This window comes from Pristiophorus japonicus, chromosome 13 (assembly GCF_044704955.1).
Source record: "Pristiophorus japonicus isolate sPriJap1 chromosome 13, sPriJap1.hap1, whole genome shotgun sequence".
NCBI classification, from domain to species: domain Eukaryota; kingdom Metazoa; phylum Chordata; class Chondrichthyes; family Pristiophoridae; genus Pristiophorus; species Pristiophorus japonicus.
The window spans coordinates 180,010,298-180,034,364 of record NC_091989.1 but is presented as its reverse complement, the minus strand read 5'-3'; the positions used below and the strand labels follow the sequence as shown (position 1 = coordinate 180,034,364).

At 46.9% G+C, this 24,067-nt stretch overlaps 1 protein-coding gene across 1 annotated transcript in view; it reads right to left on the bottom strand.

Annotated features, from left to right (window-relative positions):
* adamts18 (ADAM metallopeptidase with thrombospondin type 1 motif, 18) overlaps positions 1–24,067 on the bottom strand; it is a 297,899-nt gene that overhangs the window by 80,172 nt on the left and 193,660 nt on the right. The window contains exons 14-16 of the mRNA XM_070897035.1: positions 17,326–17,456; positions 15,917–16,040; positions 11,087–11,331 (exon numbers count right to left, since the gene is read on the bottom strand). Coding sequence (XP_070753136.1) covers positions 11,087–11,331; positions 15,917–16,040; positions 17,326–17,456 — 500 coding nt within the window. The remainder of the gene's footprint in view (positions 1–11,086; positions 11,332–15,916; positions 16,041–17,325; positions 17,457–24,067) is intronic.

Genomic DNA, 24,067 nt, shown 5'->3' with positions numbered 1-24,067 from the left:
TCATGGTCACTTTTACTGACACCAGTTTCTTTATTTCCAGACTTTTTAATTTAAACTCAATTCAAATTGAGTGGCATTTGACATCACGTTTTCTGGATTGTTAGTCCAGGCATGTGGATTACTAGTCCAGTAATTTAGCCATTATGCGACTGCACCCCATACGAATCCACAGCCCAAAACCAGGGGGCACAGTCTTAGGATAAGGGGTAAGCCATTTAGGACTGAGATGTTAACCTCAGAGAGTTGTTAACCTCTGGACTTCCCCACCGCAGAGAGTTGTTGATGCCAGTTCATTGGATATATTCAAGAGGGAGTTAGATATGGCCCTTACAGCTAAAGGGATCAAGGGGTATGGAGTGAAAGCAGGAAAGGGTACTGAGGTGAATGATAAGTCATGATCTTATTGAATGGCGGTGCAGGCTCGAAGGGCCAAATGGCCCACTCCTGCACCTATTTTCTATGTTTCTATGTTTCTATAACAGCCCACAAAATTGGCATTTTGTTGACATTTAATCAAATAAAACTTATATCTCCATTTCCCCAATATATGGAATTTTTTCAACACTAATAGAGTACTGGGCACTGCAGAAGCTATGAATCCAAGTAAAATAGTAGATACATTACTTTGTTTTTTTTGTTTGTGTCTTGATGATCAACATGTATTTATCTCTCTATACACGAAAGAGAATCTGAAATAAAAACAGAAAATGCTGGAAATACTCAGCAGGTCAGGCAGCATCAGTGGAGGGAGAAACAGAGTTAATGTTTCAGGTCGATGACCCTTCGTCAGAACTGGAGGTGAGAGATGTAAGAGGTTTTAAGCAAGTGTAAGGGCTGGGAAAGGGGGGAGGGGAGGAGAGAGCGAAAGAGAACGTCTGTGATAGAGTGGAAAGCCGAAGAGATTGAGGGCGGGATTTTCGGTTTTGCCCATTTCGGGGCGGTAAAGTTTGCGCCCGGGAACAGTTTGCGCCTCAGTCAGCAAAATTGGGCAGCTGGGCCCTGAGTGTGGGGCGGAGCCCTAAGGGAGGTGTTACACCTCTTTTAGAGTGCTCAGCTGGCTGAGCCCAACCTAAACACAGAGAGCGAGAACATCTGTTATCCTTCAGACATCACGTTTCAAAATGTCAACGGTATAAGACACGGGGAGAGAGAACCCGTCGGGAAGCTGCTCAGAGACGGCTGCATGATTACTTGGGTATTTTAAGCCAGAAATTCCTGTTGGGAATTACAGCCAGATAAACACTTCATATATTTTTGCTGTGCGCGATTGTAATGAAGCCATTAACTATAAATGGGTTAATGTTACACAGAGAGGAAGGGCCTCTTAAAATCGCTCTGAGCTCCTTCACAAATATCGGCAACAGTTATGTCTCACCCATCATCTTTAAAACTCCCTTAGTGGTGGAGCATGGATTAGTTCCCGAGTGGACCTCACATTCGACAAACATTGGCATGGAAAAAAGAGCTGAATTCCAGAGGTGAGGTGAGAGTGACTGCCCTTGATATGAAGGCAGCATTTGATCGAGTGTGGCATCAAGGAGCCCGAGTAAAAGTGAAACAGTCAAGAAGCTTGACACCATCCAGGACAAAGAAGCCCGCTTTATTGGCACCCCGTCCACCACCTTAAACATTCACTCCCTCCACCACCGGTGAGTTGATGCACTGCAGCAACTCGCCAAGGCTTCTTCGGCAGCACCTCCCAAATCCGTGACCCCTAGCACTGAGAAGGACAAGGGCAGCAGGCACATGGGAGCACCATCGCCTCCAAGTTCGCCTCCAAGTCAGACACCATCCTGACTTGGAAACATAGCAGCCATTCCTTCATCGTCGCTGGGTCAAAATCCTGGAACTCGCTCCCTAATAGTACTGTGGGAGCACCTTCACCACACGGACTGCAGCGGTCCAAGGCGGCGGCTCACCAACACCTTCTCCAGGGCAGTGAGGGATGGATAAATGAACAAATAAAAAAAAGATGTAGTGGTGATGTAATGGGATAGTTCAAAGGTCAACGGTATCCATATTGGTTCTTTTTTTTTTGAGGCCAAGTGTCCTCTCAAGACCACTTTACTCACTGGACCCGACAATGTATGTTAGAACGGCTGCTTCGGAGACTCCTGGCCTCTATATCTCGTAATAACTGCCTGTAACAAGCACTTGAGACAGGCCTGCAGGGCACAGCCATTAAGAGATGTGTTTGGATGCTGCACTCCAGCTGGCTTGACAAACGACTTCAAACACTGCGCCGTACTTGGGAGGCAAGGCACTTGATTGCAGCTTATATCTTGAACACATGAACAAACATTAGCCGTCCACACAAAGCCCTCCAGTTAGGGCGATGGCCTCTGACAGAACTGCTATCGCTATCCCCCTCTCCGCACACCATGCAGGCTCCCTAAGTCCATCTTCTGGAGAACACTTAGTTTTTTTTTTAAAGAAAGGAATATCATATTTTTGATATAATGTATAAGAAAGCAATAACCCCAATAGTTTGCTTGCTGAACGCAACATCTAGTGTGAAACGGAGATATACAATCCCACTCCAGGGACTCGAGCACATAAATCTAGGCTGACACTCCAGTGCAGTGCTGAGGGAGTGCTGCACTGCCGTCTTTCGGATGAGACGTTAAACTGAGGCCCTGTCTTCTCTCAGGTGGATGTAAAAGATCCCATGGCACTATTTTGAAGAAGAGCAGGGGAGTTATCGCCGCTGTCCTGGGGCCAATATTTATCCCTCAATCATCATCTTTAAAACAGATTATCTGGTCATTATCACATTGCTGTTTGTGGGAGCTTGCTGTGTGCAAGTTGGCTGCGGTGTTTTCTACATTGCAACAGTGACTACACTTCAAAAAGTATTTCATTGGCTGGAAAGCGCTTTGGGATGTCCGGCGGTCATGAAAGGCGCTACAGAAATGCAAGTCCTTTTTTTTTTCAGGCTGCAGTGAATCTCACCGCTATCAGCCAAGGTGACATACTTAATTGATTTCAACCGGAGTTACGTTGGGAGGCCACATCTCTGGACTAGGGCGGGAAAAATAAAAAACAGCCAGAACTCCTTTTCTTGATCCACCTTGGGAGGCCTCACAGTTTATACTGATCTGGTCATGAAAACGAGAGGCCTGTTAAAACTCACTACCTGGGGGTCAGGGGTGAAGATACTGGAGGGCTAGTGGTAGCCATGGAAACAGTACCAGTAGGCTAGTAGTACCCATGGAAAAGCACGATGCAGCAAAACTCCATGCCGGAAGCAAATAATTATCCCTCATATCTCCAAGCCCAGCTTATTGTTCCAAAGGTAGGGCACCCAAAACTGACAAATCCCAGCATTGTATTCATCTTTTTAATCACGTCTTGCACCTGGGAACTACCTTTTAATTGCTTATGTGCCAGAGCTCATAAATCCTTTTGTTTATCGAACCAACCTTCTCAAAACCCAGTGCTTCACTATTTAGAGTGCCCCACCCATCTGCTGTTCTTACATCCACCTTTTTGGGTTTAAGTCCAGCTGCCATTGTTTAGTCCACTTACTAAATCAGCCTTCATCCTTTTCCAGTCTCCTGCTCTCTTCTTCAAAGTGCCTCTGAGCTTAGTGTCATTGGTAAATATGGATATACTTCACCCTATATCCCCGCCAGTAGGCCTATTTTCTATGTTTCTATGTTTTAATGTGGCATCGATCCCCAGTGGAAGCCAGGTTCACCAGACTGATTCCTGGGACGAGGGTTTGTCCAATGAGGAGAGACTGAGGCGATCAGGCCTATATTCCCTAGAATTTAGAAGAATGAGAGGTGATCTCATTGAAATGTGTAAAATTTTTCCAGGGCATTTCAGGGTAGATGCAGGGAGCATGTTTCCTCTGGCTGAGGAGAGATTTCTTCACTCAAAGGGTTGTGAATCTTTGGAATTCTCTACCCCAGAGCGCTTCGGAGGCTCAGTCATTGAGTATATTCAAGACAGAGATCGATAGACATTTGGATTTTAAGGGAATCATGGGATATGGAGATCGGGCTGCTCGTTGAAGTTCAGCCATGTTTTTACTGAAAGGCCCAGAGCAGGCTCGAAGGGCCGAATGGACTACTCCTGCTCCTATTTCTTATGTTCTCATAAGCCACTCGTCACTGCCAATTCGGGAATTTACTGTTTACCCCAATTCTCCGCGCCCTACCTCCCAAACAGTTTTCGAGCCAGGCCACAAAGATGTCTCCAAGTCTGTGTGCCTCAGTTTCAGCTGGCAATCTCTTGTGCAGAATCTTATCCAATGCCTTGTTTAAACACCCCCAGATATACAACATCCTCGTCCATCACCTCAAAGCACTTCACGGGGGACATAATCGTAAAGTTCGACTGAATGCAGTCAGTGAATGCAAGGAAAATGTTTCATCTGAAGGGCTGTGTCACTCTGCATTTAGCTACCCCAGGAGGGCCTAAAGGCAGAATTCATTCTGATTTTTAAAAGGGAGATAGCAACTTGCTTGTCGAGTGTGCGTGTTATTTATCCCTCATCCAAAATCATTAAAACAAATAACCTGGTCGTTACCGCCTCACTGTTTGTGGCAGCTTGCTGTGCGCGAATTGTCCACCGCCTTTCCCTACATGTAGCAGTGACTGCACTTCAAAAATTATTTCATTGACTGAAAAGAGCTTTGGGACATCCAGAGGTGATGAAAGGCACTGTAGAAATGCAAGTTATTTCTTTCTTTTAGGGCTATGGGAAAGGGCAGTGAATAGGGGTTAAAATGACAGACAGTTTTTTGTCTCAGAATGTGGCAAAGCCTCAGTTTTTACTGCCCATACTTCAGCTGTGGGCCAGCAGGCAGCACACTTGCCTCTGAATCAGAAGGTGTGGTTTCAGGTCCCACTCCAGGAACGTGGGCACAAAAATCTAGGCTGACAGTCCAGTGCAGTACTGAGGGAGTGCTGCACTGTCGGAGGTGCTGTCTTTTGGATGAGACGTTAAACCGAGGCCCCGTCTGCTCTCTCAGGTGGACGTAAAAGATCCCGTGGCTCTATTTCAAAGAAGAGCAGGGGAGTTATCCCTGGTGTCCTGGGCCCAATATTTATCCCTCAATCAACATAACAGAAACAGATTATTTGGTCATTATCACATTGCTGTTTGTGGGAGCTTGCTGTGCGCAAGTTGGCTGCCGCATTTCCCGCATTATAACAGTGACTACACTCCAAAAAGTACTTCCTTGACTGTAAAGCGCTTTGAGATGTCTGGCGGTCGTGAAAGGCGCTATATAAATGCAAGTCTTTCTTTCTTGCTTTCACCCTTAGCTGCCCCTGATGTTGAGGTGGTGAATGAGCTGGATGTCACAATGTCGAGGCAATTGGCATCGGAAACAGGCCTTCGACACGCGCTGTTGCCAACTCAACATGTTAAAATCTCGTGCGTGATTTGCCGAGGAATGGCCGATTTTTTAAAAAGGGAGATAGCAACTTGCTTGTAGGGTGTGGGTGTCGTTTGTCCCTCATCCGACATCCCGAGAACAAATAATCTGATTGTTAACGCCTCGCTGTTTGTGGGAGCTTGCTGTGCGCCGAAATGGGCGGAGTGGCCTCCGTCGGTGCTGTGTGATTCTATTCTATGAGGAGCAGCAGTCATCGTCCAGGGACATCATCAGCTCCTTGTGGGGAGAGCTTTACTCGGTCCCATTTTCACACGGAGCAGCAAGCACTAAGTTGAGCGCAGCGAGATTAATGGCACACTGTTCTGCTCCTCTGACAATGGTACTGTTGTACCCGCCCCTGGAATCAAGTGTCAGCTCAGAGGCTCTGCCGAGGAAACATATTCCCCTCTGCACTCCTCTGACTTGAGGTGCTGTCCTTAAGTTACCCACATGTAATGATAAATGACACTGAAGTGATATTTATATGTTGATGTCTCGCTCTGAGTGTAACCCGACTCTTGGACCAGTCAGTGGGGTTAACCTTCAGCACTGATTCAGGACACACTGACAGCGGGACACGTAATTGAAGCTTCAGACTCGAGCCCTTTGTCTTCCACCTGTGTTTGTTTTCTTTTAACACTGTAAACAAACGAGAGAATTGCTTTTTTTCCTTTGTCGTGTCTGTTTAATATGGACAGCACCTGGCCCCTGTGCTGTGTAACACGAACGCAACTGTTTCACCACTGGTCCCAGCCGAGCGAAACCCGCTGATAGCATTTAGTCGATTCAGCAGCATGTTTCAAGCTGTTCCGCACTGTGGCCGAAGAGCATAATAAGAGCATAAGAAATAGGAGCAGGAGTGGGCCATTCAGCCCCTCGAGCCTGCTCCGCCATTCAATAGGATCATGGCTGATCCTCTACCTCAACTCTGCTTTCCCGTCCGGTCCCTATATCCCTTGATTCCCTTAATATCCAAAAATCTATCGATCTCTGTCTTGAATATACTCAACGACTGAGCTTCCACAACCCTCTGGGGTAGAGAATTCCAAAGATTCACCACCCTCTGAGCAAAGACATTTCTCCTCATCTCGGTCCTAAATGGCCGACCCCTTATTCTGAGACTGTTATCCCCGTATTCTAGACTCCCCAGCCCGGGGAAACATCCACCCTGTATCTACCCTGTCAAGCCCTGTAAGAATTTTGTATGTTTCAATGAGATCACCTCTCATTCTTCTAAACTCTACAGAATATCGGTCTAGTCTACTCAATCTCTCCTCGTAGGACAACCCCTCCATCCCAGGAATCAGTCTGGTGAACCTTTGCTGCACTCCCTCTGTGGCAAGTATATCCTTCCTTCAGTAAAATGACCAAAACTGCACACAATACTCCAGTTGTGGTCTCACCAGGGCCCTAAATAATTGCAGTAAGACGTAGCCCATAGTGCACAGCGCCAAGATCGAGGAGAGTGGACACCTCATTAACTCAATGAATAGCTTGGAGCTTGGTTTGGATTATACATATCCGAACTCGCACCAAATCCCATTCACCCATCACCCCCGTGCTCACTGGGAAACATTGGCTCCCGGTCCAGCAACATCTCAAATTTAAAATCACTCGCCCCTTCTTATCTATGTAACCTCCTCCAGCCATACAATCCTTCGAGATCTCTGCTCTCCTCCAATTCTGGACTCTTGTTCATCCCCAATTTCCTTTGCCCCACCATTGGTGCCCGTACCTTCAGCAGTCCAGACCCTAATCGCTGGAATTCCCTTCCCCTCAGCCTCTCTCCTCCTTTAAGACGCTCTTCAAAACCTACCTCTCTTTCTAAGCTTTTGGTCACCTGCCCCAATATCTCCTCATGTAGCCCGGTGTCAAATTTTGTCTGATAACGCTCCTGTGAAGCATCTTGGGATGTTTTACTACATTAAAGGCGCCAGTTGTTGTTGTTGCCAACCTAAAATAGTCATGAAAGCTGGGAAATCGAACTTTGTGCTCTCAGGGGATCTGACTGACTGCCTCCAGGACAGGGATTTGTAATCTATTGCTGTAATGTTATGTACATAAGGTCTGCCCACCACCAGGGGGCACTACCGTCAGAGGTCCCAGGATCATAGGTACACTCATGCTGGACCCGGTATATAACCAGAACTTCACTTGTGTATCTCACTTCTGGAAGCCATTGAAGACTGACCAGGTCACTGGCTCACCGTATGGAGTTCATTGTATCATTTCATACACCACAATTACACTTTGAAAGATTACTAATGTCACTCCTCATATTTCTCCATGGATGTAGGGCTGGAGGAGAGTGGTGAGATTCGGGGGGTTATGGGAGAGAGCAAGGTCACAGAGGGATTGACTGACAAGACTTTTAAGTTGAATGCATGAGGGGATGGGGAACCAGTGTAGGTCGCTGATAAGCCATTGGGAATTGGTGTGGAACAACCAAGGTTAGGGCATATTCTGCCACCTGGTCCTCTCTGGGAGAAAGAGAAGATCTTGATCTCAAACATATGGCTAGATTTGTCCCTTGTTTGAAAGGGGATCCTCCACCATCCAATCTTCTGTCGGTGGCAGACCTTCATTCCATTTGTTCTGAGCTGATTTTGGAGTTCAGATTGCAGAGATGAAAGAACAATTCCTTCACATTGTGGAGTAAATGCAGTGCCCCACACTCCCAGTGGATATATAGGATAAGGGTCTTCTTCTTAGGCGGTCCCTCGTATCGAGGATGACTTGCTTCCATGCCAAAAAGGGATGAGTTCACAGGTGTTTCGATGAAGGACCTGATATTCCAGGTCATGTGCGTGGAATTTTTTAACGTGTGGTGGCCGTTGTACCACACAGGCTTGACAGAGCTAGGTCTTGGTCCAGTGGCAAGGGTTAACCAAGACGAGCTCTGCTGCACAGACTGAGTGTGCACACATATCGCAGTGTGGGCTGGCCTGTGCTGCCCCTGGGCCCTCGCCTCTTCTGGGCCCCGAACTCGCTTCACCCCTCTGCCCTGGTCATTTGCCGCACCTCCGCCACGATCTCTTGTCGCACCTCTGTTGTACCTGGGCCCCGCTGACGTTCCTGCCCATGCGCCAATCGGCGACCTGGGTTTTGGTGACGTCACCCAGTCGCCCTGCTGGAAGCTGTCGCCCTCCTGGAATGGCTCGCGCTGTATCTTGCAGTGGCATGCTCCTCCTCTTATACCCCCGACCTGCAGCCTGATTGCCCGGATAAGGGTAGCAGACTTTTGGCCAACTTTGTGGACAATAGGAGGCTAGGGAGGAGAGCATTCGGAGTAGTCAGTCTGGAGGTTACAAAGGCACGTGTAAGGGTTTCAGCGACAGAGTGTTTGAGTCATGGAACGAGGTAAGCAACACTATAGAGGTAGGCGGTTTTGGTGACGGGAAGGATGTGGGAGATAAATTTCAGCCATGGCCTTCTTCAGCCTGAGTGTGCTGGGGAGGAGAATGGAGTCAGGGGCAAGATTTGCCCACTTACCCCACCCTCTCCTCCCCAGAATTTCATAGCTCCTGTTCAACAGCCCCATTTTCCACTCTCCCGTCAGGCAATCCACCTGATTTCCAACCAAGGTACAAGAAGAATTTTGTGCCCTCTGTCTTTTAGGAAATATTTAGAACCTGGTTACAAGACGGGATAAAATTTCCCTGTGGGGGATTGGATTGCTTATCAGATCAGCAAATCACATGCAATAAAACTGTCTTTTCTCCTTTGAATCTTGGTTTCATGGGACATGAATAAAGATTTCAATGAACAACTAGCTGCCACAGAGAAATAAATTCAGTGCCCTCGATCTCTCAATAGTGCTCCTCACTCAAAGGGAACAAAGGTTGTCCATAGGGTTACAACACCAAATCGCTGACTAACCTACCCACATTCCTTTTGACTGAGGACGGGGATGTTGAATTATCCTTTCATCTCTCCAAAATAAACCTGGAACAAATGGAATGAAGGAGAAGATTGGATGGTGGAGGGTACCCTTTCAGTGAAGAAATAAAATAATTCAGGGGTATGGGGAAAAAGCAGGAATATGGTGTTGAGATAGAGGACCACTCAGAGAGTTGTTAACCTGTGGAATTCTCTACCGCAGAGAGTTGTTGATGCCAGTTCATTATATGTATTCAAGAGGGAGTTAGTTATCGCCCTTACGGCTAAAGGGATCAAGGGGGATATGGTGAGAAAGCAGGAAAGGGGTACTGAGGTGAATGATCAGCCATGATCTTATTGAATGGTGGTGCAGGCTCGAAGGGCCGAATGGCCTACTCCTGCACCTATTTTCTATGTTTCTATAGGTTCCAAATCTAGACCTCCTTACATAAGAAAGGATATACTTGCCATAGAGGAAGTGCAGCGAAGGTTCACCAGATTGATTCCTGGGATGGCAGGACTGTCGTAGAAAGAGAGATTGGATCGAGTAGGCCTGTATTCACTAGAGTTTAGAAGAATGAGAGGGGATCTCATTGAAGCATATAAAATTCTGACAGGGTTGGATAGACTGGATGCAGGGAGGATGTTTCCCCTGGCTGGGAAGTCTAGAACAAGGGGTCACAGTCTCAGGATACGGGGTAGGAAATTTAGGACCAAGATGAGTTCATTTTTTTCACTCAGAGGGTGGTGAACCCGTGGAATTCTCTACCACAGAAGGCTGTGGAGGCCAAGTCACTGAATATAGTTAAGAGGGAGATAGATAGATTTCTAGAAACAAAAGACATTAAGTGGTATGGGAAAAATGCGGGAATATGGTGTTGAGATAGAGGATCAGCCATGATCACATTGAATGGTGGTGCAGACTCGAAAGGCCGAATGGCCTACTACTGCTCCTATTTTCTATGAATCTAGACATAAGGTTGAGATCAAGATGTTCTTTTTCTCCAAGAGAAGATCAGGTAGCAAAATGTATAAGGATACCATTATTTCACCTCGAGATCAGGGTTCGAAAGTAGCCCGAACAGATGGAAGGAGGTGTGTGTTGGTGTGGCCTCTCTTTCATGCTGAAGGATTTACTTGCTTGGATCTGCGTTGAGCAGTTGGGCGATACTTTTTTCTGACAACAGGCAGAATCAGCGATTGGTATAATGAAATATTATGCATCAAGATGAGCAAACTGCAAAAATGATCAAGAAAATAAGAAACAACTGCATTATTAGCAAAATTGCATAAAACCGCTTCTTCCTTCTCCGTCCCTGTCTTTTGATTGGACTTTTTTTTCCCCCCGCCCAATTAAGTTTGCTTCAAGACACTCACGTCGATATTTTGTAACCCGTTGCATCTAATTAAACTTCCCTTTCATCTGCCCCATCAAGATGTGGACCCAGCCATTACATCACACAGTCTGGGATTTTAATTTCCATTCCGAAGGCAAAAAGAAAAAAAAAACCACAACAGTTCCTTTTCAAAGCCGAGCATCTAATGATGAAAATATTGTGTGCGGTGTCGACATCGCCCTTTCATTCCAACATCTCCGCAGTGATTAAGTGCTCGCCATTTGGAGAATTCTATAGTCGAGGAACCTTTTCTCAGAATGCAGTGCTGGACTATAATTAAATGGGACGACGCGGGGAGGGGGGCCATGATGTCACCAATCCAACTGAACCCTCCAGCAGGCTGCCAACCTGTCACGGCCAATTTTGTGGCGGACACAAGTGATGCGAGTGAACAAGGAAGGGGGAAGAAAAGAAGCTTACTTCAAAGGCGAGCGTCTCATTAGTCGGCCCCGCAGCGTACAGGCTCTCGGGTTTGTTAAACGAGCGCCGGTAATCGAACACAGCTCCTCCAAAGTCGAACTTTCCCGGCCAGTCCACTGTCCAGTCCCCTGTCAGGTGGTATTTGCCCTTCAGGCTGCGCGCCGCCAGGTAACTCGTCGAGATCTCCAGCTCGCGCACGTGGATGCTGCGAGCCCCGGCCGGGACCGTGACCACCACATAGTACTCTGCAAAACAAAAAAAAAACAAACAAATAAATAGTAATTAGGAAGAAAGAAAAAACCAAGAGCGTTTTGCGACCAGAATTCAAAGGAGTGGAAGCAACGCTAAAGTTTCTCTTGTTGATGAGTCTAGGACTAAAGAATGAAAGATTTGCATTTATATAGCGCCTTCCACAACCACCGGACATCTCAAAGCGCTTTACAACCAATGAAGTACTTTTGGAGAGTAGTCACTGTTATAATGTGGAAAGCGCGGCAGACAATTTGCGCACAGCAAGCTCCCACAAACAGCAATGTGATAATGACCAGGTAATCTGTTTTTATGTTATGTTATGGTTTTATGTTATGGATAAATATTGTCCATGACACCGGGGGTAACTCTCCTGCTCTTCTTCAAAACAGTGCCATGGGATCTTTTACGTCCACCTGAAATGGCAGACGGGTCCTCGGTTTAATGTCTGATCTGAAAGATGGGGGGGTGGCGGGTGGTATAGTCTAAAAATTAGAGCCAAGCCTTTCAGGAATGAAGTCAGGAAACCCTTCCACGCGCAAAGGGTGGTAGATGTTTGGACCGCTCTTCCGCAAACAGCACTTGACACTAGGTTAATTATTCATTTTACATCTGAGTTTGCTAGATTTTTGTTAACCAAAGGTATTAAGGGATATGGGGCAAAGGTCGGTATACGGAGTTAGATCACAGATCAACCGTGATCGCATTGAATAGCTGAACAGGCTCGAGGGGCTAAATCATCATCATAGGCAGTCCCTCGAAACGAGGATGACTTGCTTCCACGCCAGAAAAAAGGACAAGTTCACAGGTGTTTCGAATTAAGAACCCGAACTACATCCTGAAGGGTGGAAGATACCTGTGCGTGGGTTTTTTTTAACACGGGGTGACCGTTGCACACCAGCCATCACACGGGCTTGACAGAGCTAGGTCTTGGTCCAGTGGCAAGGAATACCCCAGACAACTGGAGACCTGCTCTGCTGCACAGACCTAGTGCGCACACGTATCGCAGTGTGGGCTGGCCCGTGCTGTCCCTGGGCCCCAGGCCCCAAACTCATGCCTCCCCTGGCGTGAGGGGCTCAATAGCCTCCTCCTGTTCCTAGTTGTACAGAGCTCTGGTAAGACCCCAATGGGAGTACAGTTCTGGGCACCATACCTCAGGAAGGATATACTGGCCTTGGAGGGGGCAGATTCACCAGAATGATACCGGGGCTAAAAGGGATAAATTATGAGGAAAGATTGCATAGATTAGACCTGTGTATAGGGGTGATCTATTTGAGGTGTTTGAGTGATTAATAGGGTAGGGGTTGATAGGGTAGATAGAACAATTTCCTCTGATGGGGTGAATCCAGAACAAAGAGCCATAACCTTAAAATTAGAGCTAGGCCGCTCAGGGGTTATGTCAAGAAGCACCTCTTCACACCAAGGGTGGTGGGAATCTGGAACTTTTCTCTCTCCACCCCGCCCCCCCAAAAAAAAACTGCTGAATGGCCTACTCCTGTTCCTATGTTCACGGTGGTGAGCTGTATCCAGATTCACATCAATCAAGCTAGTTACATGCTGGAAACAAACAACTATTTTAAGTAGAACTTTAAATCAAGCACCCCCTTTTGGCAAGGGCATTAGAACCCACAAATTTCAAAATAAAACTTCAATGGAAACTGAAATCAAATTCAAATTTGGTTGCCGGGGGTGATCATGCACTTCAGTCCCTCCGGTGCTCGTGAGCGTACCGGTGGACACCGCGTGCTCCATCTCCAGGGACACCCTGGCTCGGATGTAACCGCAGAAGAGAGGCAGGTAGTCGGGCTGAACGACCCCCTCGGCCGCTCGAGCAGTCCTATGAGGAGGCCCTCTGACCTGCCCGCTCCCCTCCGCATCGGGTGCCCAAAGATCAGGAGCGAGGGACTGAAGTACAGCCAAAAATCGAGGAGCAGCCCCTTCAAGTTATGGAATGGGGGCTGCAATCTCGCACACTGAGCGTACATGTGGAACATGGGCTCTTGCAGACTGCAGAAATTGCAGGCTGGAAACAAACAGGAGCTTTGAGAAGGAACCGGGTTTTATCAATTGAGCTGAGCCTCTTGATCCGATCAAGCACCTTTGTTCTTTCGATTTTCTTTTCATTATTATTTTAGATTTTCAGCAATCCTCACAGTTTTACTTTTTATCTCTCGTTCCATGCAATGTAATTCAGAGACGAAGGACCATCCAACAGGCGAACCATCGCAGAAGTGCTTTGCATTGTAGTTTCTGACCTTGTGTAACAGTGTATTGACTGCTGACCAAGGGCCGTGCGGCTCTTTGTCGGCCGGCGTGGACACGATGGACAGAATGGCCTCCTTCTGCGCTGTAAATTTCTACGTTTCTATACCCAAGCTGGACAATGATCTGCGTACTCCTCGTATTATCAAAGTCATGTTTGGCAGGTCTGAGCAGCAGACAACACTGGGATTTGAAAGTAAAACCACACCTCTACCTTGATGATGCCTTAGCATCTTTTTGAGTGACACCAGATTGATACTGGGGCTTAGAGGATTAAATCAGAATGATCCCAGGGCTTAGAGGGTTAAATTATTGGGACAGATTGCATAAACCTGGCTATATTCCCCCGATAACAGAAGATTAAGGGGTGATCTAATTGAAGTATTTAAGATGATTAAAGGATTAGATCGAGAGAAACTATTTGCTCTGGTGGGGGAATCAAGAACAAGGAGACATAATCTTAAAATTAGAGCTCGCCGTTTAGGAGGGAAATCAGGAAGCACGTGTTTTTGCACACAAAAGGTAGTGGAGTTCTGGAGCTCCCTCTGTTTCCGACGACTGTGGATGCTGGGGACACTTGGAGCTTCAAGACTGAGATCAACAGATTTTTAATCAGGTCAGAGGATATTGAGGGATATGGAGCAGAGGTGGGTAAATGCAGTTGAGGTTCAGATCAGCCGTGGTCTAATTGAATGACGGAACAGGCTCGGGGAGCTGAATGGCCTATTCCGGTTCCAATAATACCTGCGCTCCCCCCCCCCCCCGCTGAGCCTTTAGCCCAACAACTGCCCACAACAGTGGCCCGTATTCATGGTTTTGAAAAACAAAATACTAGGAAGATCAAGGGATTTTCTGCTTTCGGGGCGAAACCGGAGGCGGAGTGGTAATATTACCGGCCAGGAATAGTTTGCACCTCAGTATGTAAGTTTGGGCATCTGGGCCCTGCGTCAGGGGGCACAGCGCTAAGGGAGGTGTTGTACACCTCTCATGGCGCAAGGATGGGAAACTCCCGAGCTCAAGAGCCGGGCCGCGAGCGCTCCGAGAGAGGCCTGGAGAGGGCGGGGACAGGGGCGAAAAACCTTCACAAAAACCTTCCCAAAACATTGCCCACGTCACCACAACACAAGTCGCTTAAAAAGAAAAATTAAAAGAACACTCGCACTTACCTTCGGAGCACTTTGCCTTCCTCACCGCCACCGACTGTGCTGCACTGATATCCCAGCCGGCCATTGCGGACGCACTTCCGGGCGGACGGATCGGACTACTGCCGGTGTCGCACCCAGGGGCGCTGCACGCCCGGCGCAGCTCTTCCCGGCGGTGCTGCTCAGCGCCATGGCAAAACCCGACCCGGGGATCACGGCGGGGTGCTGGAGACCTTTCACACCGCTCCGAGCCGAAGCCCAGAGCGCAAAGTGCCAGAAAATCCAGCCCAATATATTTGGTTAAAAGTAGTTACTAAAACTATTTGGCAATTAAGTTTCTGTTGTGGGCACACATCCAAGATCAATCCAGTCCCATCAAACAGTTTCAATGGTTTGGCTCCCTGCTCCAAACAGATTTCCTTGATTTCAATCATTCTTTTACGAATAGAAAGGAAGATTCGGGAAAGACCAGCTCGTCCATCAAGCCCGTCTCACAGTGCAGCTCTCATGCACCAGCAACCGACTCCCCACTCCAGTCATCCACTCTCGTAGGAACCTCAACCCCATTTACCCAAACTAGGTCCACATCCCTTTATACCCTTACCTAACGAAACTTTTATCAGTCTCAATGTTGAAGACATTAATTGACTCCCTGCATCCACTGCCTTTTGGGGGTGGAGAGTTCCAGATTTCTACCACCCTTTGTGTGAAGAAGTGTTTCCTGACGTCACCCCTGAACGGCCTGGCTCTAATTAGAAGATTGAGCCTCCTTGTTCTGGACTTCCCTGCCAGAGGAAATAGATTCTCTGTAATTGCCCTATCGAGGGAAAGGCAAAAACTGAAACAGAGAGCTGCCTGATCTCGACTAAACAGAAAATACAATGCACCTTTAACACTGTTAGAAAGCACTGTTATTCTGGTGGTGTAAGCAGAATTTGGCCCCAAGCAGTTTTGTGTGTTGAGATTCCCGTTCAACAGGATACTGTCCCTTAAAGTCCTTTCAGAATCCTTGTTTGGAACCTGTGAAACTCTATAAGGCAGAGGAGGGCTTTCTGAATTCAGCTATTAAGTCAAGTCTGCCACAAGAATTTAAACAATGCTTTACAACAGACAATAGTAACTGAAGAATGAATGCATTGCGCACTCCTCCAGTGCTGTTTCTTTCTGATATACTTGCCATTTGCCCGGTGCTGTTGATGGTACTGGCCTCTGAAGAACTGGCAAGTTGAATTGTCTCCATTGCAGACTCCGCAAGCATCCACGACAGCCTTTGACCCCAGAACGCGGTCACATCCCACTGCCTGAAGGAACATTTCACCAATTAAGCTCAGATCAGCCACCTCTCCACACAGATTGGCAATGGTACCCAAGGCCTTTTCGTTCTGTATGGCTTCGCCAATCACTGCCTTAACCTACAATCAAGGGGGGCACTGCCCACATTACTTTCAGCCCCCACACTGCACGCCAGCCCTTGACAGTGAGTGCGGGCAGCCAATTGGCCTCCTGGCTGCGGACAATGTCGCTCAAGAAGAGCAGAGGCACGACATCAGCCGAGAAAGACTATCCGGATCTCTCTGCGAGGAAGTATTTCGCTCCTACTCTGCTCAACCTCTCGACAGCTAGACCCAGATGAGAAACACTCTGGGCAGTGAAGATCAGCTGCATCTCACATTCTACAGGACCACTCCAGAGTTCCTTGACGCAGCAATGCTCAGTTTCATGGGTTATTATATATATATATATTTTGTGTGTGTGACAGTGGATACTTGCAACACAGGGAGTTGAACTCTTAAATTTGGAGATCCCAAGTTTAAATCACCCCAACTTGATTGGAATTTATAGTCAGGATTTTCCGAGGAGGTGACCTTGTTGATTTTGACCAGGGTCACTTTCGGGATGGGCAATAAATGCTGGCCTTGCCAGCGATCCCTACTTCCCGTGAATGAATTTTTAAAAAGGAGGAAGGTCAAAAGAAATGGGATGGATCTATCTACTATCTGCTATTCGAAATGGACTACGTCCACCAACTCAAATTATATAGTCATGAGGAGTTAACTCATTGAAAAGGAGGAAAGAAAGAAGAAAGACTTGCATTTATATAGCGCCTTTCATGACTACTGGACGCCCTAATGTGCTTTACAGCCAATGAAGTACGTTTGAAGTGTAGTCACTGTTGTAATGTAGGAAACAAGGCAGCCAATTTGTGCACAGCAAGCTCCCACGAACAGCAATGTGATAATGACCAAATAACCTGTTTTTTGTTATGCTGATTGAGGGATAAATATTGGCCAGCACACCAGGGATAACTCCCCTGCTCTTCCTCAAAATAGTGCCGTGGGATCTTTTACATCCACCCGAGGGGGCAGACGGGGCCTCCGTTTAATGTCGCATCCGAAAGACAGCACCTCCGACAGTGCAGCACTCCACTGGAGTGTCAGCCTAGATTTATGTGCTCATGTCCTTGGAGTGGGACTTGAACCCTAAACATTTTGACGCAGAGGTGAGAGTGCTACCCACTGAGCCACAGCTGATCCTGGAACCAGAAGACCACACACTAAGTATGAAAGGAAGAGCCATGTATTTTACCTCACAAATGCCATCAATGCAGACATCAAATTTGCTCTCTACACAGCGAGTTCCGTCTTTCACTTTGTTGGACATGGCAAAGAAGAAGTCAAAATCTTCAGCTATGCAGTACAACTTGCAAACATCTTCATCTGGAAACACAAAATAAAGGCTCATGTCACTTAAAAAACAGGCCACCGGGTGGTCTGCAGAGGCTGTATTGATATAACCATCGTCAATTAAAGCCCAGTCAGTTTGCACCAGGTTTTATGTGTTGCAGATTTTATCTCATCCCACGGTGACAGGAAGAGACACAAGACAGACACCCTCGTCTCTGGGCTCCATGGCAGCTTGATCCAGAGGCTAATCCTGCAAGCACTTCTGATAAGACATTTTTTAAACAGTAGTAAACAATGGCTGGAACCCGTGGGTGAAAACACTCCACAGCAGTGGAATTCAACGCACCAGGACTGACCAAGGACAACAACAACAACAACAACAACTTGCATTTAAATAGCACCTTTAACATTGTAAAACGTCCCAAAGCGCTTCACAGGAGTGCTATCAGACAAAAAAACAGATGCTTTACAGCCATGAAGACGCTACTTCAGAAAACTCCTCGGTGAATATTCCATATCTTCTGGGACTTGCACCTTTACATTACATGGAATTTATATAGCATTACATCGTATTTACAGCACAGGAACAGGCCATTTGGCCCAACTGGTTGATGCCAGTGTTTACTTACCCGATCAGCACATCCTTCTATTCTTTTCTCCCTCATATATTTAATGAGCTTTACCTCAAATGTATCTGTACTATTCGTCTCAACTGCTCCTTGTGGTAGTGAGTTCCACATTCTGACCACTCTCTGAGCAAAGATATTTCTCCTGTATTCTTTTATGGGATTCCTTAGTGACTATCCTATATTTACGGGGCCTGAAATTGACGAAGGCCACCGCCCACCCAAATGCTGTCGATGGCCGCCGGCGGTACTTTCGGCGGGATTTTCATCGCCGAGGTCCTTCGAAGGTTGGCGGGTGGCAAGTGAGCAACTTATGCCGCCAATCTGGGCTGCAGCCGGTGGGAGCTCCCAATCTCGGCCACAAAGGCGCTTTCCGCCCAAGTGCCGCCGAGAATGCAGTCGGGCCCATGGAGGGTCGAGGACCTGCAAAAGCATTACTTTAAAAAAAGCTGAAGACCTTCAAGGGGACCCTATCCAGGTAAGTCCCGATAAAGAAAAATAATTACACAAAGTGTGTACCAACCTTTTTTTCCAACACCTTCCTACCGACTGTCGGGGACAGACCAGCCTCCAGCCAGCGGCCCACCCCCATTCTGCTGCCGGCTCCCGTCTGCATGAATATCGCAGCTCGACAGGCGGGAGGTCAGTTGCGCGGCTCGGCCGTCCGCTGACGTCGGCAGGCGCTTCCCGGTGGATCTCCCCTCCCGCCCGCTCCAGGCCACGTCAAAAGTGGCACTGGGTGGTTCGACCAGAGGAATGTCAGTGGCAGTCGGTGGTAAGTTCTCCAATTTCAGGCCCATGGTCACTAGTTTTGGACTCGCTTACAACTGGAAACATCTTCTCTACGTCTACCCTATCAAAGCTCTTCAGAATTTTAAAGACCTCCAGTTGGTCATCCCTCTACCTTCTCTTTTCCAGTGAAAAGAACCCTTGCCTGTTCAGTTTTTCCTGTTAGTTATACCTTCTCAGTTCTGGTATCTCTTCAGATTTTGCCTTCTCAATATACCTTCTGCTGCGTTCTGTTATAGCAGAGGTACCTCTGGGCAAGGGAGTGGAAAAAATCAGATCGAATTTCTTTTTACAATCACCATCCAGTGAGTCTATCTAGAAAGTGCACGCGTGGATAGATTGGGTTTAATTGTGGAACCCCTTTTGGTCAAATTGCCCAGTGACGCACAATGTCTCAGCTCAACAACAAGTATTTATATAGTGCCTTTAACATAATAAAACTCCCAAGGAGCTTCACAGTAGTATTATCAAACAAAATTTGACACCGAATGACAAAAGGAGATATTAGGACAGGTGTTGGTCAAGGAGATAGGTTTTAAGGAGCGGCTTAAAGGAGGAAGGGAGGTAGAGAGGCGGAGAGGTTTAAGCAGGGAGTTCCAGAGCTTGGGGCCTCGGCAGCTGAAGGCACGACCACCGATGGTTGAGCGATTATAATCAGGGATGATCAAGAGGGCAGAATTAAAGAAACACAGACATCTCGGGGCGGGGGCGGGGGGGGATAGTGGAGCTGGAGGAGATTACAGAGACAGTGAGGGGTGAGGCCATGGAGGGATTTGAAAACGAGGATGAGAATTTTAAAATCGAGGCATTGCTTAACTGGGACCCAATATAGGCCAGCGAGCACAGGGGTGATGGGTGAGCGGGACTTGGTGCGAATTAGGACACGGGCAGCCGAGTTTTGGATGCAGAAAGTGGGAGGCTGGCCAGAGTGTGTTGAAATAGTCAAGTCGAGAGGCAGTAAAGGCACAGATGAGGGGCATCACGCCTCCACGGAACCCTCTCCTGGCAAACATCAGCCCATTCACCTGAGGAAAAATGTATAATGGTAAGACACTGAGCTGTTACAGCATGTTGGCGCAATATTCTTTTACCTCTGGGACGTGACTTTCCACACAGCCTGACTTGCATTTATAGAGCGCCTTTCATGACCTCACGAGGTACAAACCACTTTGCAGCCAATGAAGTACTTTTGAAGTGCAGACACTGTTGTAATGCAGCCTATTAGCGCACAGCAAGGTCCCAAATATAGCAATATGGTAATGACCAGATATATTGGTCTTGGAAGAAATGCAGTGCAGGTTCTCCAACAGGTTATCAGAACTCCAAGGGTTCGATTATGAGGAGAGATTACATAACCCAGGGGTGTACTCCCTGGAATATACCATTTAATGGGTGAATTGATGGGATAGATAGAGAGAAACATTTTCCGCTGGTGGAGGAGTCGAGGAGAAGTGAACATAACATAGAAACATAGAAACATACAAAATAGGTGCAGGAGTAGGCCATTCGGCCCTTCGAGCCTACACCGCCATTCAATGAGTTCATGGTTGAACATGCAACTTCAGTACCCCATTCCTGCTTTCTCGCCATACCCCTTGATCCCCCTAGTAGTAAGGACTACATCTAACTCCTTTTTGAATATATTTAGTGAATTGGCCTGAACAACTTTGTGTGGTAGAGAATTCCACAGGTTCATCACTCTCTGGGTGAAGAAGTTTCTCCTCATCTTGGTCCAAAATGGCTCACCCCTTATCCTTAGACTGTGACCCCTGGTTCTGGACTTCCCCAATATTGGGAACATTCTTCCTGCATCTAACCTGTCTAAACCCATCAGAATTTTAAACGTTTCTATGAGATCCCCGCTCATTCTTCTGAACTCCAGTGAATACAAGCCCAGTTGATCCAGTCTTTCTTCATATGTCAGTCCCGCCATCCCGGGAATCAGTCTGGTGAACCTTCGCTGCACTCCCTCAATAGCAAGAATGTCCTTCCTCACGTTAGGAGACCTAAACTGTACACAATACTCCAGGTGTGGCCTCAACAAGGCCCGGTACAACTATAGTAACACCTCCCTGCCCCTGTACTCAAATCCTCTCGCTATGAAGGCCAACATGCCATTTGCCTTCTTAACCTACTGCTGTACCTGCATGCCAACCTTCAATGACTGATGTACCATGACACCCAGGCCTCGTTGCACCTCCCCTTTTCCTAATCTGTCACCAATCAGATAATAGTCTGTCTCTCTGTTTTTACCACCAAAGTGGATAACCTCACATTTATCCACATTATACTTCATCTGCCATGCATTTGCCCACTCACCTAATCTATCCAAGTCTTTCTGCAGCCTCATAGCATCCTCCTCGCAGCTCATACTGCCACCCAACTTAGTGTCATCTGCAAATTTGGAGATACTACATTTATTCCCCTCGTCTAAATCATTAATGTACAATGTAAACAGTTGGGGCCCCAGCACAGAACCTTGTGGTACCCCACTACTCACTGCCTGCCATTCTGAAAAGTACCCATTTACTCCTACTCTTTGCTTCCTGTCTGCCAACCAGTTCTCAATCCACGTCAGCACACTACTCCCAATCCCATGTGCTTTAACTTTGTACATTAATCTCTTGTGTGGGACATTGTCGAAAGCCTTCTGAAAGTCCAAATACACCACATCAACTGGTTCTCCCTTGTCCACTCTACTGGAAACATCCTCAAAAAATTCCAGAAGATTTGTCAAGCATGATTTCCCTTTCACAAATCCATGCTGACTTGGACCTATCATGTCACCTCTTTCCAAATGCGCTGCTATGATATCCTTAATATTTGATTTCATCATTTTACCCACTACCGATGTCAGGCTGACCGGTCTATAATTCCCTGTTTTCTCTCTCCCTCCTTTTTTAAAAAGTGGGGTTACATTGGCTACCCTCCACTCGATAGAAACTGATCCAGAGTCGATGGAATGTTGGGAAATGACTGTCAATGCATCCGCTATTTCCAAGGCCACCTCCTTAAGTACTCTAGGATGCAGTCCGTCAGGCCCTGGGGATTTATCGGCCTTCAATCTCATCAATTTCCCCAACACAATTTCCTGACTAATAAGGATTTCCCTCAGTTCCTCCTTCTTACTAGACCCTCTGACCCCTTTTATATACGGAAGGTTGCTTGTGTCCTCCTTAGTGAATACCGAACCAAAGTACTTGTTCAATTGGTCTGCCATTTCTTTGTTCCCCGTTATGACTTCCCCTGATTCTGACTGCAGGGGACCTACGTTTGTCTTTACTAACCTTTTCCTCTTTACATATCTATGGAAACTTTTGCAGCCCATCTTCATGTTCCCTGCAAGCTTCTTCTCGTACTCTATTTTCCCTGCCCTAATCAAACCCTTTGTCCTCCTCTGCTGTGTTCTAAATTTCTCCCAGTCCCCGGGTTCACTGCTATTTCTGGCCAATTTGTATGCCACTTCCTTGATTTCCCTTGATAGCCACGATTGAGCCACCTTCCCTTTTTTATTTTTACGCCACACAGGAATGTACAATTGTTGTAGTTCATCCATGCGGTCTCTAAATGTCTGCCATTGCCCATCCACAGTCAACCCTTAAGTATCATTCGTCAATCTATCCTAGCCAATTCACGCCTCATACCTTCAATGTTACCCTTCTTTAAGTTCTGGACCATGGTCTCTGAATTAACTGTTTCATTCTCCATCCTAATGTAGAATTCCACCATATTATGGTCACTCTTTCCCAAGGGGCCTCGCACAACGAGATTGCTAATTAATCCTCTCTCATTACACAACATGCAGTCTAAGATGGCCTCCCCCCTAGTAGGTTCCTCGCCATATTGGTCAAGAAAACCATCCCTTATGCACTCCAGGAAATCCTCCTCCACCGTATTGCTTCCAGTTTGGTTAGCCCAATCTATATGCATATTAAAGTCACCCACAATAACAGTTGCACCTTTATTGCATGCACCCCTAATTTCCTGTTTGATGCCCTCCCCAACATCACTACTACTGTTTGGAGGTCTGTACACAACTCCCATTAACGTTTTTTGCCCTTTGGTGTTCTGCAGCTCTACCCATATAGATTCCACATCATCCAAGCTAATGTCCTTCCGAACTATTGCATTAATCTCCTCTTTAACCAGCAATGCTACCCCACCTCCTTTTCTTTTTATTCTTTCCTTCCTGAATGTTGAATACCCCTGGATGTTGAGTTCCCAGCCCTGATCATCCTGGAGCCACGTCTCCGTAATCCCAATCACATCATATTTGTTAACATCTATTTGCACAGTTAATTCATCCACCTTATTACTGATACTCCTTGCATTAAGGCACAAAGCCTTCAGGCTTGTTTTTTTTAACACCCTTTGTCCTTTTAGAATTATGATGTAGTGTGGCTCTTTTTTTTCTTGCCTTTGTTTATTCGGCCTTCCACTATTGCTTTTTACCTTACTACCATCTGTTTCTGACTCCATATTACTTCGCCCTATCTCGCTGCATAGGTTCCCATCCCCCTGCCATATTAGTTTAAACACTCACGAACTGCATTAGCAAATGTTACCCCGAGGACATCAGTTCCAGTCCTGCCCAAGTGCAGACCGTCCCTTTTGTACAGGTCCCACTTCCCCCAGAACTGATTCCAATGTCAGTCCCTTTTAGTCAGGGCCAGGCCATTCAGGAGAGATGTTAAAACACACTTCTATACACAAAGGGTGGTGTAAAAATGTGGAAAAAAGCAGTAGATGTCAGCTTAATTAATAATTTTTAATCTGGGAATATTAGATTTTTGTGATCCAAGCGTATTAAAGGATATGGAGCCCAGGCATGTGCATGGAGTTAGGGCATGGATCTGTCATGATCTGATTGAATGATGGCACAGGCTCGAGGGGCTGAATGGCCCACTCTTGTTCCGATGACTGTGGGGACCTTATTGGACCACAAGGCTCATACTAGGAGGTGCATTGACCAAGTACAGAGAGGACGCAGAAGAAGGGGATTGGACTAGTGGTGGAGAACACCAACGCAAACCTAATGGGCTTCACAGTCTCCTTCGGAGCAGAAACATTGGGGGCCATTTATACTTTGGGCTGTGGTGTAACACAGGCGCGATCAAATTAGTTGCCTGTTATGCACCGCGCCCAATTTTCCTGTCCATTCAGGTCACTAGCCAGTTAAATCGGGCAGGTGCATAATAATGGGAAACTAATGAAATATCGTCCACTTCA